The following is an 18,228-nucleotide window of genomic DNA, read 5'->3' on the forward strand; positions in this document are numbered from 1 at the left end:
AAAAAAGTGTTAACGTTGGCAAGGAGATATTCAGAAGATGCGTGGATTCATGCACTTGTACGCATGCGCTAAGAGACAAAGACAGATAGAATACCAAAGTTTCCTTCCCTGTTTAGTTGTGATTTTTAACTGACATGTCAGGGCCGGATTTAGCAATATTGGCGCCCCGTGCAAGATTATCGCGGGGTCCCTTCAGAGGCTTAAAATTTTTAAGAAAAGAAGACAAGGTAATAATAATCAAACGATGAATCTGTAGGTAGATTGTAAAGATTAAACTACAATATATAGCAGCTTTAATAATCTACACCGGACTGCGACGCTACCAAAAATCTGGCGCCCCGGGCAGTTGCCCGACAGCGCCTCTCCCTAACGCCGGCCCTAGGTGGGGAAGATGCATATTGCGTGGGAGGTGCTAAACGCATCAGCTTATGGTAGAAATTACGGAATATTAAAAATTGAAACTGTTGTGTTGGGGATAATAATAAGAGTATCGATTTTTACAACGATGAAGTTCTAAGGTCGGTGTAATTTTTGTTCGAGGCTCTTATTGCGGTTATGTTATATGTATTATATAGGGGAGAGTACCTGAAGAATATATATTTGGAAGTCAATTATTTTTATAATAAAGTTTATAATAAATAAAACCCCAAGTAAGACTATAGAGTTGTCTCGAGATAACGCTTATTGAATAATAAATGATATGTAGCGATAAAAAAGTTGTGATTACTATTGTAGTACACCAAAAACAAAAAAGAAAGGGAAATCGAATAACAAAATAAATGAACAATTTTAAATAGTTAAAAGTAAGATTGCAGTCCTGACTTAAGGCAGTTCAAGCTAAACAATAAGGTAGCATAAAAAAATATCGAATTATCAATTAATTAATGGAAAATGTTTAAAATGGATGTTTTCAAAGTTATTAATAACAAAATGTTCGGAATTAGTAAAGATAAAAAGGTAGAGAATGAATGAATAAACAAGGCTCAGTGTATGTTGGAGACAAGAAAACAAAGTACGATGTAGTAACAATATTATAGTTAAATGTACATAACAAAATATAAACTAAGGAACTCTGTATAAATGTTGTACCATATTGTGGTGTAACATACACCTCTACTGTCTATAACACCTTAAATAAATAAATAAATAAATAAATTCCAGGCGACATTTAGCAACTGAACTTTGAACTATTTCATTAGAACTTAGGCATTTTACCTTCAAAGATAATAGATTTAAAATTGTTTCGGGTATTCATTAGAGATTATTCTTCCAAGCACTTCTAATTATAAGTTCCAAGTGGAATCACAGATGTGAGTTCACCTAGACAAAATACTCCAAGTACCTAGAAAAATTTAGCCATGTGGTAACATGCGGACAAATATGATTTGTATCGTTAACAAATTACAAATTAAACACTGCGTTTTAACATAAGTTCTGCACTTGTTAACAAACTTACACATTCGAATTGCAAATTAGTACTCAAACTAGTACAATAGTTAAATACTCAAATTAAAACAATTATAGTACACAGTGGTTAAAGAGAATAAGTTACTATATATTAACAATGGCTATACATATCTATGTACATTAATTGAATTAACATTTTACTAATTATTACACAGCGTATCTGTAATCGATACCTAAATAAAAATTATGTACAACTTAATGTATGAAATTAAATACATATTATGATACACGTTTAAGAAATCAGTTACACTATATATATTTAATTTACTTATCAGTTTCAAATTAAATGTGTCAACATTAATAGACTTCGAATGGAGTATTACAATAAAAGAAACGTTGTTCTTTAGTTACATTCAACTCATATTATTAACTACAACTTTTTACTCGTGTTCGGACTAATTAAACGGAGAAACTTTCTCCGCATCCACAAGTCCCTTTAATATTTGGATTGTTGAAAATAAACTCTGAACTCAATTTGGATTCTACGTAGTCCATTTCCGTGCCTAAAAGAGATAACTGTGCTTTCTTGTCGATCATTATGCGAACACCATCTTGAACAACTTCTTCATCGAGTTTAGACTTTTCTTTGGCATAATCGAGAGTATAACTTAAACCATTGCAACCTCGTTGTTTCACACCGACTCGTAAACCAATCTGAAAACAAAATACAGAATTTATTTTGTAACGTATACAATTACATTCTAACGTATTGTAGAAATAATATTATTTTTGCAACTAAAATATAGCATGAATCTGTGTCTCTAAATTATGTGCCATGGGATATTCCAAATTTTCAAAGGATATAAATTAAAAGTAACACTTATTAACCCTTTGCACTTGAGGCCTTTTTTTCTGATATCTGGTAGCAACTCGAGATGCTTTCTTAGCATTTTATTGTTGTGAGTTCTAAGTTATTGAAATTTGAGAATAAGGTCACCTTTACAGACGATCATTTTATTGACACTTTGACTATCAAAGAAATTAAACCTAAAGAAACATTAAGTATTGTAGATTTGCTGCATAAACCTAATGGTGACTGAGCACTTTTGTAATGTGATTCTTCTTTGATTAGTAATAAAAACTTATCGGGTATTAAATTGTACAGATTTGAGTACTTAACTATTCAAAGGTTATATCTAAATTCATTCAGGTAATATAATTTTCATGTAATCAAGCAAAACTGTGTTTAGTAAATAAAATAGAATGGACCATCTCTCCTGTAAAAGATAAGCGGTAGCGCCATGTTATACAGGGTGGCTGTATAATTATTCATGAACTTGGCATCGAGACGCTACCGTGTCTCTAGATAAAATTTATTATACTTCATGCATCTATCTATAGTGCTCTAGTACGAGGCATGTCTATGTATGGTATACATATATACTTCAATGAAAATATATGTCATGAAATAACTTGATAAAATGGTTCCAAGTATCTTGAAAGCAGCATTTGCGTCTACACCCTCTTATAAATAAATGTATTCTTTGACTGATTATACAATATATATATATATCTGTTTTCATTATGTTAAAATATGTAAAAAGACACGTGAACCAAATACATAATATTTACTCACATATTCAGCTTTGTCCTGTAATAACTCTTTAATTTTTTTCACTGCAGTCGGTGTCTATAACAAACATAAATCAAGCTATAAGAAATAGGTAAATATAGAATCATGTATATTATCACCGTCAGAAGTGAGACATAGAACAAAAATAAGGTTACTATATATAGAATTTATTACAAAATTCATTTTTATTACTAGCAATAAATCGAACGTTATGAAATAATTTCAACATAAATTGAAATTCTAACCTTAAATTACGAAATGTACGAGCCCCGATAACCTTCGTATCGATATTAATAAATACTATAAATAAATGTATAGATTATATCCTAGAAATTCCAGGTGTACATTAGTTAGTTAATTATCCACTCACTAAGGTAAGCGCAGCTCTCGTTGAAAATATTTTTCTGCCTTTGACGGCACGAACTGTCGCTGAAGCCACAACAGTCGACGCCATTTTAACTTTAGTGATAACACGAAGAACTAAAAAATACTGAAAATACTGAATATGGAATTCTGGAACAGTAAACTTTCTAGTAACTTACTAGTTCTTTCTAATAACTTATTAGTTCTTTCTACTAATTTACATTGAGTGGCTTTAATACATATACAGGGTGTCCCAAAAATGTTGGAGATCCATGAAAGGGTGGGTTCAGGGAGTAATTTGAAACAACTTTGTCCTTAGCGAAAATGTTGTCCGAGGCTTCGTTGGGGAGATATTAATTATAAAACCTCGACCAATCAGAGCGCGAGTATCACGGTAGAGCGCCCGCAGTAGCGTATCAGAGCGGCCGCCTATCGCGTAGCCTACCAATCAGAGCGCGAGTATGCCGGTGAAGCGCCCGTGGTAGTGTAAACTACGCGCTAAGCGGCCGCGCTCTGATCGGTCGGGGTAGCGTAGGCTACGCGCTCTGATTGGTCGGGTTTTTTTATTAATATCTCCTCAACGAAAGCTCAAACAACATTTTTGCTAAGGAAAAAGTTGTTTCAAATTACCCCCCGAATCACCCTCTTCAAGGACCTTCAACATTTTTGAGAAACCCTGTATACGTGTCAATGCGTATGACGCCTTATTTTTAAGTTTTTTGTTACACGGAGGATCATATTTTATAAATGTGGAATCTCCACGGCTTTTGCTCGAATTGTATATTTTATCTTGATAATTTTCGCCCAAAAATTTGCCGAGTCCTGGTCTAGGGTTAATTAAAAGTGTAATTAAAAATTAATTGCGCGATATGAACGAACCTTTAAGTCTATGTATAATGGCGTTGCCGGTTCTTCCGTCCTAAGCGAACGATTGCAAACGATCCCAACGATACCATCGTGTCTTGTCGCTTTCATGTTGTAAAACTACAGAATGACGGACGACGTGGTGGTTTTGGATGAAACTGTTCAGAAGGAAGAAGAGGTAGCTCATTTTCAAGCTCCTGCTATTCAACATAATCCTAACGGATGGGGTCCATGTGAATTACCAGATCAATTCAAGGATATACCTTATCAACCATTCTCGAAAGGCGACAGATTGGGCAAGGTATGTACTTACTATTCATTCAAAGTTTTTTTACCAATTTTTTCCAACACATTTATTACATATATCTTTTTAATTATCTTCTGTCACAGATATCTGACTGGACCACACCAGCATTCCAAGATAAAAAGTTTCCGAGTGAGTATAATTTTTTTTTACATTCATCTAACCTTTAACGTTCAATTTTTCTGTGTCACAAATATAACATTTCAGTGTCTGTTGTATTAGATGCTACTTTTTGATACATATGCTGTAAATACTATGTTAGTTATGTTTATTTAGACATTTATCTAATTTAATTCATTATAAATATTTGATAAATATTATTTGTTATGGTTTTGGTATTTAAGAGTCAAGTTAGATCCTTTTCATTTGTATTTTATTAATACAGACTTGTAAAATTAATCATATACTTTTTCATTCTCTCTCTCTCTCTGCTTGTTAACGTTTGTTCACAGCCATGTGTATATTCATACAGAATTAAACGTTCGTTAGCAACGGTTTTTGGGTATAACAACTCGCGGTAAGGTCATATTTGTGTATGGTACATAACACACGTTACACATATGAAAGGAGAAGGTGCACTCTCAACATTATTTTTTAAATAGTTAATTTTACTTAGTTAATCAGAATATTTTCTAGTACATATATGTAAATACTTGATTAATTCTAACTTTAGTTATAAAAGATATATACACGAAGCATGATTTATACATAGATTATACCATATAAACATGCTAAATAATATCAAGTATTAAAATAAAGGTTTGGTAAAATATAAAAGAATGCGACCCTATAACGCATGAATCTTTCGATATGTTTAGACAAGTATACATCACAGTTTGGCTCCGGCAGTCAATATGCATACTATCACGACGAAGATGAAACAACTTTCCACCTGGTCGATACAACCCGTGTACAGAAGCCACCATACCAACGTGGTGGTCGCTTCCGACATAACCAAAGGAATCTACGCGGTCGTGGTGGCCAGCGCGGTGCGTTGAGTCAGATGCAGCAACTTGGTAAATTAAAACTCCGTGAAAGAGAACGCAAAGGTCAAACGAAACGCTGGGGTAGACAGCAAGGTTTACGGAATCATAAAAATCAGCCACCGATCAAAATTCGCGATGCATCTGTTACTGTGAGACCCGACTGGGTAACCATCGAAGAAATGGACTTCCCACGCTTAGCAAAACTGTCTTTACCTAGCGTAAAGGATGGGGAAGATATTTTGTGTTGCGGATCTCTTGAGTATTATGATAAAACTTACGATAGAGTAAATGTCAAGAGCGAAAAACCATTGCAAAGAATTGACAGAATTTTCCATACGGTTACCACTACTGACGATCCAATAATTCGTAAGCTCTCAAAAACAGAGGGAAATGTTTATGCTACCGATGCAATTTTGGCAACAATTATGTGCTGCACTCGTAGTAACTACTCTTGGGACATTGTAATCGAGAAAATTGGAGATAAATTATTCTTTGACAAGCGAGACAACACAGAATTTGATTTGCTAACTGTGAATGAAACCAGTGTTGAGCCACCTCAGGATGACGGAAACTCTTTGAATTCTCCTAGAAATTTAGCTTTAGAAGCTACATTTATCAATCATAACTTTTCTCAGCAAGTGCTGAAGTCCAATGAGCCTCGATATAAATTCGAGGAAGGGAACCCATTTATTTCGGAAGAAGAAGAAGGCGATGTTGCTAGTGTTGCATACCGATACAGAAAATGGGACTTAAATAATGGAATTGTTCTAGTCGCAAGATGTGAACATGATGCAGTAATGCAAGGACCTAATAATGAAATGCAATTTTTAACGATCAAGGCATTAAATGAATGGGATTCAAAGTTGGCCAATGGCGTTGAGTGGAGACAGAAATTAGACACGCAACGTGGTGCTGTATTGGCAAACGAATTGCGTAATAATGCATGTAAATTAGCCAAATGGACTGTCCAAGCATTATTAGCAGGTTCGGATCAGTTGAAGTTTGGTTATGTATCGAGGGCAATGGTTAGAGACTCCAGTAAACATGTTATTCTTGGTACTCAGCAGTATAAACCGAATGAATTTGCAACGCAAATCAATCTTAACATGGACAACGCTTGGGGTATTTTGCGGTGTATTATTGATATTTGTATGAAGCAAAAAGATGGCAAATACCTCATTATGAAAGATCCGAATAAGCCAATGATAAGGCTTTATGATATTCCGGATAATACATTTGAAAGCGAAGGAGAGGAAGATGAGGATGACGATGAGCCTGTTAACGACGCTTTCCAAAGTTAATAGAGATTTTAAATTTACATCTCAATTCCTTTGGATCATTGTCCTAAGTCATCACAATTTGTACTATGAGCATACCCTGTAAAACGAAAGAGTGGGCAAATAAAAAAATTTCAATTGAACTGTTTGTGCATTTACTTTTAAAAATCTTGTATAATTTTGCCCGATGTAAATTAAAAAATTGTGTAGAACTAATTTTTATTTAATGAAAAACAATCTGTGTTTGCAATTTGTGTCTTGTATTTTGTTTCTATAGGATTCTTTTTAAACAATTTTGCATTCGAAGCATCAGCAGGTGATTTTATAGCTCGAAGACAATTTTCTGAAAAGTAGTTATTTAATGTAAAAAAACAAATTCATTTTATTATTAATCACTTATTTATGTTACAAATTACACGTTTATTGTAACTCCTTTATGCATTTTTGTAGAAAGACAAATTATTTATAAAAGAGTCATGTATTGGCTATCGATCACACTATATAATATCAGTACAGGACGTAGTTTTTCTCTCCTTGCCTCCCGCATTTCTTCACATATTTCTTTTATGTACTTCTTGTGTCTTGGATGCCTAAAAATGGAAACAAAAATTGCATGGAAAAAAATAGAAGACTTTATTACTAGTCTACAGTTCCAAATTTCTGTTTTTGATGCGATGTATCATAAGTAGACTGCGGACTTTTATCTATTTATAAGAAATTTGAATGTGCAAGAACCTACAAAATACAAACAATATGTAAAAATATAAAAAAGATTGAAAGTAAAATTCAAGTTATAATATTTCCAGAATAAAATGGAATTTCTATTTAGGTTCAATTTTTGTAGGCACGTTCGTGAAGATTTTATTTTGCATAAACATCCGCAGCCTAATCATAAGGAATTTCTTCTAATTTTACAAGTATATAATATTGTATTTTTGTACATATTGTTTTATCGCGAAATTTGGAATCACTCGGTGTAATATTTTCGTATTTTTAACTATACGATAGATTGCCAACGTCTGGTCTTCAAAATAATACTTTGTATATATCCTTTACTTAATAAATTATATATAATTATTATTAATATACTATATTACTTATACTATAGTAGAGATGTTTCATGCAATACGTAATTAATATATAATGAGTACGTACTTATCAATAATGACTTGTATGCTTTTAAGAAAATCTTGATTCTCCTCATCGATATCCAAAAAACTTATAATTGTTTTAATTACGCTCATTTCCAAAAATACTGCGAAAATTTCAATTGGAATTTTATGCGCGATTCTTTGAAAATATGTAGACATCTGTGCAAGCATACTATTCTTCAAGCTTCTTCTCGAGCTACCCGAAAGTTTGTCTCGCTCGGACAAAATAAAGTTAATATTAATGTTAACTGGATTGTTACTGCTCAAAAAATTATCACTTGTCGTTGTTTTACTTTCGGATCTGTTTAGGATGGGCATGGAGTTGTCCAATCTTTGAAGAAACTCTCCAACTTCTTGATTGGTCATTTTCTTTTCTTGAAATCTGTCGCGTTCCCAACTCTGAATTCTAACAGCTCCTTTTTCTCCGGCTTTCAAAATTACTACTTGGTTGATCGAATGTTCTCGACAATGTTCGAGGATTTCTTCGACAGATATCAAATCCAGAATAGTGACTTTCAACCCAAAAGTCCAGAATTCTTTCAGAAGGTCAATCATTTCTTTTTCTCGATGAGGGTTACCCAAGCAAGAAATTGCCACATCGATGCCATATTTACTTTCTAAAGATTCTGATGTTTCCAAGACAGCGGAGACAAGTTTCTCCAGTGAGATACTGATACCAGCACCGTATTGCTTGGTCTCTTTGTTGGCCATCCCTGTGCGTTCAAGTATTTTCCTGAAAGACGATATCATTTTGTCGTAACGACCTCCTGCTGCTATTACCTCTTCTCCACATTTTCTCCTACGCCGTTTCACTTCACAAGTTATTTGATAAATTGTACCACTGTGTTGGTTGATATTATGCACTAGAAGAGGTACCACTACTACTGGCCACTGAAAGATACGAAGATTATTTATAGAAAAGAATATTAGCTGTTTTAATGTTTATTTAAAACAACAATAAAAAGGGTATTAATTATGTAGGAATAATAAAAGCATTCCACGTTCTTAAATTTATTATATTAAGGTTATAATTAGACTGCAGAAGTTTATGCACGATAAATATGTAACATGCATATGCAAAATATGCAAAATATGCACGAAAACTTTGAATAAAATGTAGTATAATAAGTAATATATTAGTATGTTACAGAATATTCGCTACATAAACATATATAAAATACTTTTCACAATTATTCTGGTAGACTGCGAATCTTCATGCATTTATAAGAAATTTGAATGTGCAAGAACCTACAAAATGCAAACAATATATAGAAATATAAAAAAGATTGAAAGTAAAATTCGCGTTATAATATTTGCAGAATAAAATAAATTTCTATTTAGGTTAAATTTTTGTATAAACTATACTTTGCATAAACATCTGCAGTCTAATTATAATGTATTTGTGTAAACACTACACAATTATGATACGAAAGTTTGGTGATAGACGAAACTAATTTGTGGAGGTAGATATTTCACATAAGCACGATAAATAATATATGCAATATATTATTACAATATATTATTGCATATGTTTTTAAACATAAATATGCAAAATAAACAATGTATTTTTATAGTACTCTAATTTCAAAGCAAATTTCTGTCTAGGTCCCATTCTTTTAACTATTTCCTATAAAATATGCATTCGCATAAACTTCTGCAGTTTAGTTATAATAATTAAAGCTGGGTATGCTCTCTTGTGTCTCTATCATTTTTAATACAAGACTTTACCTTCACACCTAGCGTTTCGATATTCTCCATTACAATTTCAATTTCTTTCAGTCCTTCTTTAGCCAATACGGCAGCATCACCTTTTCTCTTTGTAATTGTTTTCAAAACACTCTGAATTTTCGCAATAGAGCTTTCAGTTTCGAATAAATTGAATAATGTCTCCATAGCCTGGTCAGTCAGGCACAAACTTATCAAGTGCGTTTGTATTTGAAATCTCGAAAATTTTCCGTCACGCGCGTCTCGAAGAATTGAATAAATGTCTTGATATTTTTCTTGGTCGATACCACAGTACATTAACACTGCTTTCAATAAAGAAGTATGGTTCAGACGAATAGTGAAATTTCGTTCTTGTAATTGGGGTAATTCATTGATGACTTCCCATACGATGTATATTAATTCAGCTTCCATTAACAGATTATTGGCAGTAGGACTTATGATGTCAAATGCGCATTCGTAAAGTTCTCTGGGATGAAAACCCAGAACCTGGGAATTTTTAACACTAATCAATTATGTTCGAAGAACAGAAAATGTACTGTTTTAAGAATACTAATCGTAACATTTTAAAATTGTTACTACCACATTCTTTATGCAATTGTTTTTAAATATTCAAATTAATTGCGTTAGTATATCTTTATGAGATGTATAAAAGATGTACCAAACGTCTCGCATTTGCTTTTTAGAGATCCTAACATGTCTACATACCATGAATACATTTTTTATCATTCTTAATTTTGTAAGGAATCATTCTAATGTTAATCTAATCATTAATATAAATAAATTATGAAGTCAATAAATACCTTCTTTTCTCTAAAGACTCTTTCAATAGCATATCTTCTGATATGGAGAACATTATTCCACACAATGTATCTTGCAAATGGGGCACGTAGATCATGAGGAATGTAAACAATATTTCCATTACGTGTCATTAATTTTACATTAGAATCTGAAAAGCCACAGGACTGACGTGATTTTGGCATCAGAAGTGGCGTTTCGAGACAAACTCCACCGTGTCTTTGAAAAACCTCTATTACTTTGCACTTCACTCCATCTTGATACTTTTTCCAAGAAAAAAAATTGATATGTCCTCTACTAGGTAGATTCATGTCGTAAGTAATATCGTCCGCAGGTGTGACTTCTTGAGTGAAACAGCAAGAAATTAAATATTTGTATGCTTTGGTTTGGTTGTTTGAAAGTGTGCGCCGAATCATTTCTTGCAATTCCGTTTCTTCGAGTCGAAGAGGTGGTAGATATTGCGAGGAGAGAAGTTCTTGAGCTGTGGGTCGTTGACTAGGATCGTGATTCAATAGCCACCTGCAATCGTTACGATGTTTTAATTAACACTTTCGCTGCGGACGACGCACACGTGCGTCCAACTGAGCCCTTGCCATGTGCAGATGACGCACATGCGCGTCCTTTGTTTTTTTAGTCGGTTTAGTCGTATTTAGACATTTAGTCAATCACAAATATCGTAATTGCAGCTCCCAGCGAACGGCTACTTATTTTCATCTGCAGCGAAAGTGTTAATTTATACAATGCTTAACTTCAACAAAGTTTGTAACAACTACGTTCGCATAGGAAATAAAATAAAGTGCTACAGGGTCCAATGATCGAATGACTTTTAAATAATTTGAGAGCACTGAGGTCTTTCATACAAAGTGTTAACACGGGTGTAGGACGACATTCACATATTCACAGTCGAAAAGTGACCTTATAATTCCATATCGTGCAAGTCCATTTACTATACTTGAAAAATAAATAAATACTATTTAAAAAGGCTACATAGAAATTGGTAATTAATTTAGAAAGGAGTTCAAAAATGAATTTCTAGAATGTATGAATATCATAAGTTAAGTGCGTGGGTCATTAAAATTATAAATGCTTATGTGACGTTTACCGTAAGATATGGATTTGTAGTGGCATGTCTGTCTGTAGCATTTCTGTTGGAATTATGATTTCTTTCGACCGTAGATTAAGTAAAACCTTGATGCGCTCCATTCCTGTTGTTAGTGGTTTGTAACACATTTCGAATAGTATTATTCCAAGACTATATATATCAACTTTTTGATTGTAAATGGCTTTCGCAGCTTTCGTTGTAAGCTCAGGAGCTACATAAAGTGCTGTGCCTACTTGCCCTGTTAGAGAACCTACGTCTTCTGTGCCAAAGCTGATCCCTGAAGCATTCCACACAATTAATTAGTTATTAGCGTTAGCACTAGTAAATTAGCGTATCATAAAATAAATTTCAACAACTTTTAACAGTCGCTTTCCATTTAAAATAACCTCTACTGTCAACCCTGCTTTCAAGCAAAATTATAAATTGGTGCTCCAGATATTGTCATGTGAAAGCGAGTAGTATGTATATGGAGGTGATAATGACTATTACTTGTTACAAAAAATGACTTTTTACATAGCGATGATGGTATAAATATTTCCAGTTAAGTTAATGAAATTTTTGACATTTATTTGTGCCTTACCTTTTTCGAAAACTTGAGGCTCTTTATCGGTTTCCATAGTTTGCACAAATGAAGACAATATATTTGTAGTAGCCAGGCCGAAATCTCCAATTTTTACATGATCGTTACTGTCTAAAAATATGTTGACTGGTTTTAAGTCTCTATGTATCATTCCCTGTTGATGAATATGCGCTAGACCTTCAACAATTTCTCGGAATAACCTCCACACTCTTTCTTGATCTTCGTAAAGGCCTGCATCAATCGCTGTACGTAGAGTGCTCTTTTCACAGAATTCCATTTGAATGTACATGAATTGTATCTCTCTTACTGTTGCCTTAGATGAATACGTATCCCCAGTCTCATCTTCTTTTACACTTGACACGGTTTCTTGACAATTTGAATCCTTTTCAAACTCTATACTGGCGGAGGAATCGATTCTCAAAAAGTTTCGCATCCTGAAAAATTCATTGTACATTATATATTAGCGATAATTAGACTGCAGATGTATTTATAGGAAATTTAGATGTTTAAGAAATTACAAAATGCACATAATATGATGTAATATAAAAAGATATTGAAAGTAAAGTTCATATTATAATATTTGTAGAGTAAAATAAATTTCTATTTGTATAAAATTTTTATAGGTACATGTACAAAGATTTTATTTTGCATAAAGATCTGCAGTCTAGTGATAATACTTGCAATGTGTTTAGAAAAATGGCTAAAAAATAGAGTGAATATTTTAGTGGAAGTTCTTTGTACAAAAATAAGCGATTTCATATAAAAATGTACCCAATCTGAATTCGGTTCGTTATAAAATAGATATTTATATAAAATGTCTTTACTCATAAACTGTCACTTTAAAAATGATCAATCTCTTACAAAAACGCACAATCTTCGTCACTGTCGGTATCACTGGATGCATCGCTGTTGTCCTCGTCGCTATCTGGCGGAAGGGTTGTATTCGTTCGAGATTTATATGAAACATTCCATTCGACATCTTGCAACGGTGGTGCCAATTTTTCGATATCATCCGTAGCTAAATGCTGAACAATTAATGACGAACAGTAATGAGCAAGTAATTAAATAAAACAAAAGAATATATGGTACGAGTTACAATTTGTTGAACGTAAAATGTAATCTTAACAAAGACATTGCTAATGTACATTTGTTGCGGAATTAGAAAAATGCATTTCTTAAATGAACAATGTAATCTCATAGTTTTGATCATCGATACAACAATATCTTACTCGTTGGATCTTAATCATTTATATAATATTAATTATTTAGTATATGATATTAATTGATGATTAAATGATATTTAGTATATGATATTATATGATATTAATTATATAATATTAATTATCTAGTTTATGACAATGCATAAGAAGTAAACGAAAAAAATGAGTAAATATAATAATTACATTAAGCAAATCCTGACTTTTCTTTGCTAAAGGTGTCGTATATTTCTCTTCAACTTCGTCGGTTATTGTAGCGCTTTCGATCCAGGAATTATAATATCGCACAACATTTTCGTGATTCATGCGTGACAATAATTTGACTTCCCTGGTGATTTTTCTATTGAGTTGCTTGTTCTTTGGGTTAAGTTCTATTCTTTTAATAGCGTAAATTCCACCATCCAATTTATTTTTTACTTTAAGAACATCGCCAAAGGCACCTTTGCCGAGCCATTCGAGAACTTCGAATTCATTTGTAATTCTTGAGTGGCCACCCAAAGGCGGTAGGTATTGCCGAATGTCCGTGTCTGTTTCTTCGGGTTCGTGGTTTTTCTGTTCATCTCTGCGTGGTACTTTCGGTGGCGAGAGAGCACGAACTAAAGGTGCTTTAATGAAGGTGTGCTGTAATAATTGTTCAGCGGACCATCGCTTTCGTTCGTCATTAGTAAGGCACTTTAATAAAAAATCCTGGAGATCAGGCTGAAATAATTACGTAGTCTATAAGATATATTTAAAATGTATTTTACGTTTAATTTGTTTTGCTAAGAATTAAAAGTTTTTAAAATATAAAAAAAACCAAACCTGAGTGATCACTGTTGGATCGATTTTATCTCCAGAAGCAATGACTCCATTCAGTAGAGAAAACATAAGAGCACCGAAACGGTATATATCGGCTTTTTTTCCACCTCTTCCTTGGATGCTGGGAAACTCTTGTTCAGGTTTGACTAACGTATACGTTTGATAAATATCAGATAATCGTTTATTGAGCGAATAATCTGATACTTTCACTGTTCCAGTACGATCAATGTAAATACTTGTGTCACGTAAGTCCTTGTGAACAACATTGTTTTCATGGAGGAATTTTAAAGCAAGAAGAATTCCGGTTGCCAGATATCGAAAGAGATCAATATCTACAGGAATGTTCTCTGCCAAGAAGAAGGAACAGCTAGTACCTATCTGACATCCAACAGTTATCGGTTAGAATTTCTCTTTTCTCTTCTCTAAGCGAAAGTGACGCATACTCACCACAAACTCTTGAAGAACATAAATAAGTGCAGCATCTCCATCTTCTAAATATTTCATGTTTAAATATCGTACAAGGTTTGGATGATGCAATTTGTGCAAATGATTTATTTCTTGTTCGAGACTTCCTATTTGTTTGGTAATGTGTTGCATATTATTTTCGTCGATGGTATTACTTATTTTAAATGTCCACTCAGTAATCGCGAATAGTTCACCAGTTGTCATATCCACACCCGCGTAAACAACTGATCCTTTAGTACTATGACCCATACAGTTTCCTCTGTACACTTGCCGTTCATCTGTAAGTATCATTATGCATTATAAATAGAGATCTTAATTTCAATTTCAAGTTTCTTTTTCTCTAGAAATACTTGTATGCTTGTTATACGTCTGTTAAATAACGACAGAATTTCGTGTTTCAAGAATTAGCAGTGAAATCTTGTTGCTTAAAATGTTTAAAGTGGTTTGCAATGAATTTCGGCACTAATTTGCACAAGACTTGCCATTTTCTATGTAATATAAGTTATTAGGACAATGGTCTTTCTGTACTTAAGCTCTGTTTGAACATTTTCCTAACGCATAGTTTTCCATCTTAACCTTCTGTCTTAAAATATACACACGAACACACGAAGAAGACATTTTGATTTATATTGGTATAAGAAATTGATTTGGAAAAAACTTGCACACTTTTGTTAACATCTTGTATGTACAAGAGGTTCGGCAGCAGGCGTTTGAAACGTATTTATTTATATAAGTAACTAGACAGTTATTTATACAATTATTTACCTACAACTATCACCCACATGCTCATATATGCACCACAATTACTTTATTCGTATCAGCTGCTGTCCACACGCCAGTAGTAGTGCAAGTCCCTCACTTCTGCACCTTTTCAGTCATTAATAAGTTGCATACAAAGCTTTTAAACGTAATTTCATCATTCTTGATTATCGTCTTAGTTCGGAACATGGAATCACCTCATAAAGTTTTAGACACCTGTTGCCGAACACCCTGTAGAATAATATCTCTTTGAGGTTCTGAATACCTACACTGGTAAATATTGTGATAACCTTCTAAATACGGTCTCTATGAAAAATCACTTGCATTTACATAAATGTTTATTAATAAGTTGAAAAGAAATAAAATATTCCATTTAGTAATAGTTCTTGTATTAATATTAAGATCTATAAATTTATATAAATATAAATCAAAATCATGTTTTTGTGCATTCAAATAATCAAGAATTTCATTTCTTTTATTAATAAATTTCTGTATAATCTTCAATCATAACACCTTTATTGTGATCGAAGTGTAGCAATTTAGTGCCTTTATGCTCGCATAGAAAACCATCAGAACTTTCAGAACTACTAGCGCATCTCCTTCGAGAATAAATTCGTAACCTCTCTTGCGGAGATGATGGAATTGATTGAGATGGATTGCTTGATCGATCATTGCACAGTCGTATTGATTCTTTCCGATTACGAATTTCAGCTTTTAGAGCTTCTCTTCTTTTATGAATTTCATCCTGTAATACCTGCAATTTTGTTTTATTACTACCTAACCAGCTATAATAATAATAATAATGACCTTTAAATAAATGCCTTTATCTAAAAATGATAAATGAATTATTTGAAAGTCCCTGCCATTCGAATGATCAATTGTCAACATTTATTTAAATATTTTTAATATAATGCTGCTTATATAATATGCTAAATTATTCAACCTGTCTTTCTTTGTCTTCCTTTAGTCGCTTCTCCAACATTTCAAATTTGATCTTTTCTTGGTGCCTTGAAACCATTTCTTCATAGAAGCTGCTGTAACTTGGTTTGTTGTTTTCGTGTAGGTACTTTTGAACATGTTGCGCTAATTCAAAAATCATCACTTCCCCTTGTAGCTGCATCGCGAGTTCCATTAATTCAGAATATAATATGTCAACTTGTTGGTGGGACAAACCTCTGCTCTTCTGTAATTCTATGTTTGGTAATCTGCAATTTATGAAGTAAACATGTAGATAAAATTTTTAATAATTTCTACTATTTATATATTTCTAAATATGGGATATTTCCATATATGGAATTACTGGACTAATAGTTTGGCAAATCTTCAGACTCAAATAATATTTTATAGCAAAATTAAAGTCTATTTCATGCAAAATATATGATGATGTACTGGGTCTACTGGAAAGTTTTGTCCATTCTAGTTACAACAAGTTTCAAGTATGCGCATATTCGTTAAAAATGATATACAAATTGCAATCACGCTGGCAAGATGTCATAAGTAATGATAAAAACTATATTATTGTTGCATTTCGACATAATGAGTTAACACGAACTTTAATAAATAACAACCAGCTTTACAATATAAATGTGTACAATAGGAATGCAATTAAATATAGCTTCGGAACGTCCAAAGGGTGTTCGCAACATTATTCAATCAAATTTATCGAAGGTATGAGAAATTTATTATTTTGTTTTCTTCTGTAAATGGAAAGAATTTTCTGGTAGACCTAATACTTAAAAATTATTTATTAGAAAATGTATTGTTACAAAGAATATCAAGTATAGAGAAATATACACAACTAAAGCGATACTTACTTGTCAGGATACTTTTCGCTGCAAGTTACGTGTAAATCAATTTGTGCGTGTACTTCAGCTGGACCCGACATGCCCCTTTGGGGTATTAAAGTGATTGAAATATCTAATGGTTGCCATTTTCGTTTACTTTTCCCAGTTCGTAAATCATGAAGTTCGTCTCCAAAAATACTCTATGAATCAAAACATAAAAAAAAAGAAAAAATAGAAAATAAAGACAGTCAATTTAATTATAAATTGAAGAGTAAAATTTCAGTGGATTAGGTCTGCATTGACTCACCTTCAAAGCCTCGATTTCGTTCTCCTGTCGATCTCTACAAGACTCGCAGGACATATTTCCCTTAATACGTTATACCTTCATCGTCTAACTCGAATACCTTTCAAGAGCTCCCGATGTTTGTATTTAACTCATTGTTTGACACTTAACCTTAAACTCGATGAGAACACCGGGCACTTAAACTTATAAATTTAAATTGACCATCCAATATTTAAACAAAGTTTCCTTTATAATCACCCATTAAAGACTTTTAATACATGAAATTAAGTTTAAATTCATAAATGTATTATTTAAATTCATAATTTCAGGAGAGGTTTACATGGGTTTATATACACGTCTATTATAACCTTTCCATCACTTTTTGTACTCTATGATGCCATTGACCAATCAAACGTCCAGATTGATTAAAGCGTTTATGCTCTGAACTTTGAATTTTGACCGGTGGTGACGTGAAGGTTCCCAAATGAAAACACCGACCAATCAGAGCGCGTAACCTACGCTACCCCCTCCCCCCCCACCCCCAATCAGAGCCCGTAGCCCACGCTACCCCGACCAATCAGAGCGCGTAGCCTACGATACCCCGAATATCGGAGCGCAGTCTCCTAGCGCGTAGCTTACGCTAGCGCGGGCGCTTCACGGCATACTCGCGCTCTGATAGGTAAGCTGCGTGCTAAGCGGCTGCGCTCATTGGCTGTCGTGGCCGCTCTACCAGCA

The 18,228-nt window shown here is 33.3% G+C and overlaps 3 protein-coding genes across 7 annotated transcripts; 1 reads left to right on the forward strand and 2 right to left on the reverse strand.

Annotated features, from left to right (window-relative positions):
* Positions 1 to 1,534: 1,534 nt before the first annotated feature.
* Positions 1,535 to 3,554, reverse strand: LOC128885341 (iron-sulfur cluster assembly 1 homolog, mitochondrial). The gene is made up of 3 exons (XM_054139344.1): positions 3,411 to 3,554; positions 3,044 to 3,097; positions 1,535 to 2,121 (listed from the first exon to the last, which is right to left on the reverse strand). The coding sequence occupies exons 1-3, from the start codon at positions 3,492 to 3,494 to the stop codon at positions 1,867 to 1,869; spliced, it is 393 nt and encodes a 130-aa protein (XP_053995319.1). The 5' UTR covers positions 3,495 to 3,554; the 3' UTR covers positions 1,535 to 1,866.
* A 732-nt stretch (positions 3,555 to 4,286) lies between these two features.
* Positions 4,287 to 6,977, forward strand: LOC128885331 (eukaryotic translation initiation factor 3 subunit D). The gene is made up of 3 exons (XM_054139322.1): positions 4,287 to 4,568; positions 4,658 to 4,703; positions 5,390 to 6,977. Exons 1-3 carry the CDS (start codon positions 4,395 to 4,397, stop codon positions 6,856 to 6,858), a joined length of 1,689 nt encoding a protein of 562 aa, XP_053995297.1. The 5' UTR covers positions 4,287 to 4,394; the 3' UTR covers positions 6,859 to 6,977.
* On the reverse strand, positions 6,791 to 17,892 carry LOC128885327 (eIF-2-alpha kinase GCN2). Of its 5 annotated transcripts, XM_054139313.1 has the most exons (15): positions 17,518 to 17,891; positions 17,241 to 17,410; positions 16,370 to 16,631; positions 15,940 to 16,180; positions 14,650 to 14,945; positions 14,206 to 14,580; positions 13,591 to 14,103; positions 13,049 to 13,212; positions 12,188 to 12,621; positions 11,608 to 11,884; positions 10,511 to 11,024; positions 9,714 to 10,196; positions 7,990 to 8,876; positions 7,251 to 7,424; positions 6,791 to 7,177 (listed from the first exon to the last, which is right to left on the reverse strand). In XM_054139313.1, exons 1-14 carry the CDS (start codon positions 17,569 to 17,571, stop codon positions 7,298 to 7,300), a joined length of 4,797 nt encoding a protein of 1,598 aa, XP_053995288.1. In that variant the 5' UTR covers positions 17,572 to 17,891; the 3' UTR covers positions 6,791 to 7,177; positions 7,251 to 7,297. The 5 variants fall into 5 exon arrangements, with proteins under 5 accessions (XP_053995288.1, XP_053995287.1, XP_053995289.1 ...); XM_054139312.1 differs by having other exon boundaries at positions 6,791 to 7,424; XM_054139314.1 differs by lacking the exon at positions 9,714 to 10,196 and having other exon boundaries at positions 6,791 to 7,424; positions 17,518 to 17,892.
* Positions 17,893 to 18,228: the final 336 nt, after the last annotated feature.

This window comes from Hylaeus anthracinus, unplaced genomic scaffold (assembly GCF_026225885.1).
Source record: "Hylaeus anthracinus isolate JK02 unplaced genomic scaffold, UHH_iyHylAnth1.0_haploid 11981, whole genome shotgun sequence".
Taxonomy (NCBI): Eukaryota; Metazoa; Arthropoda; class Insecta; order Hymenoptera; family Colletidae; genus Hylaeus; species Hylaeus anthracinus.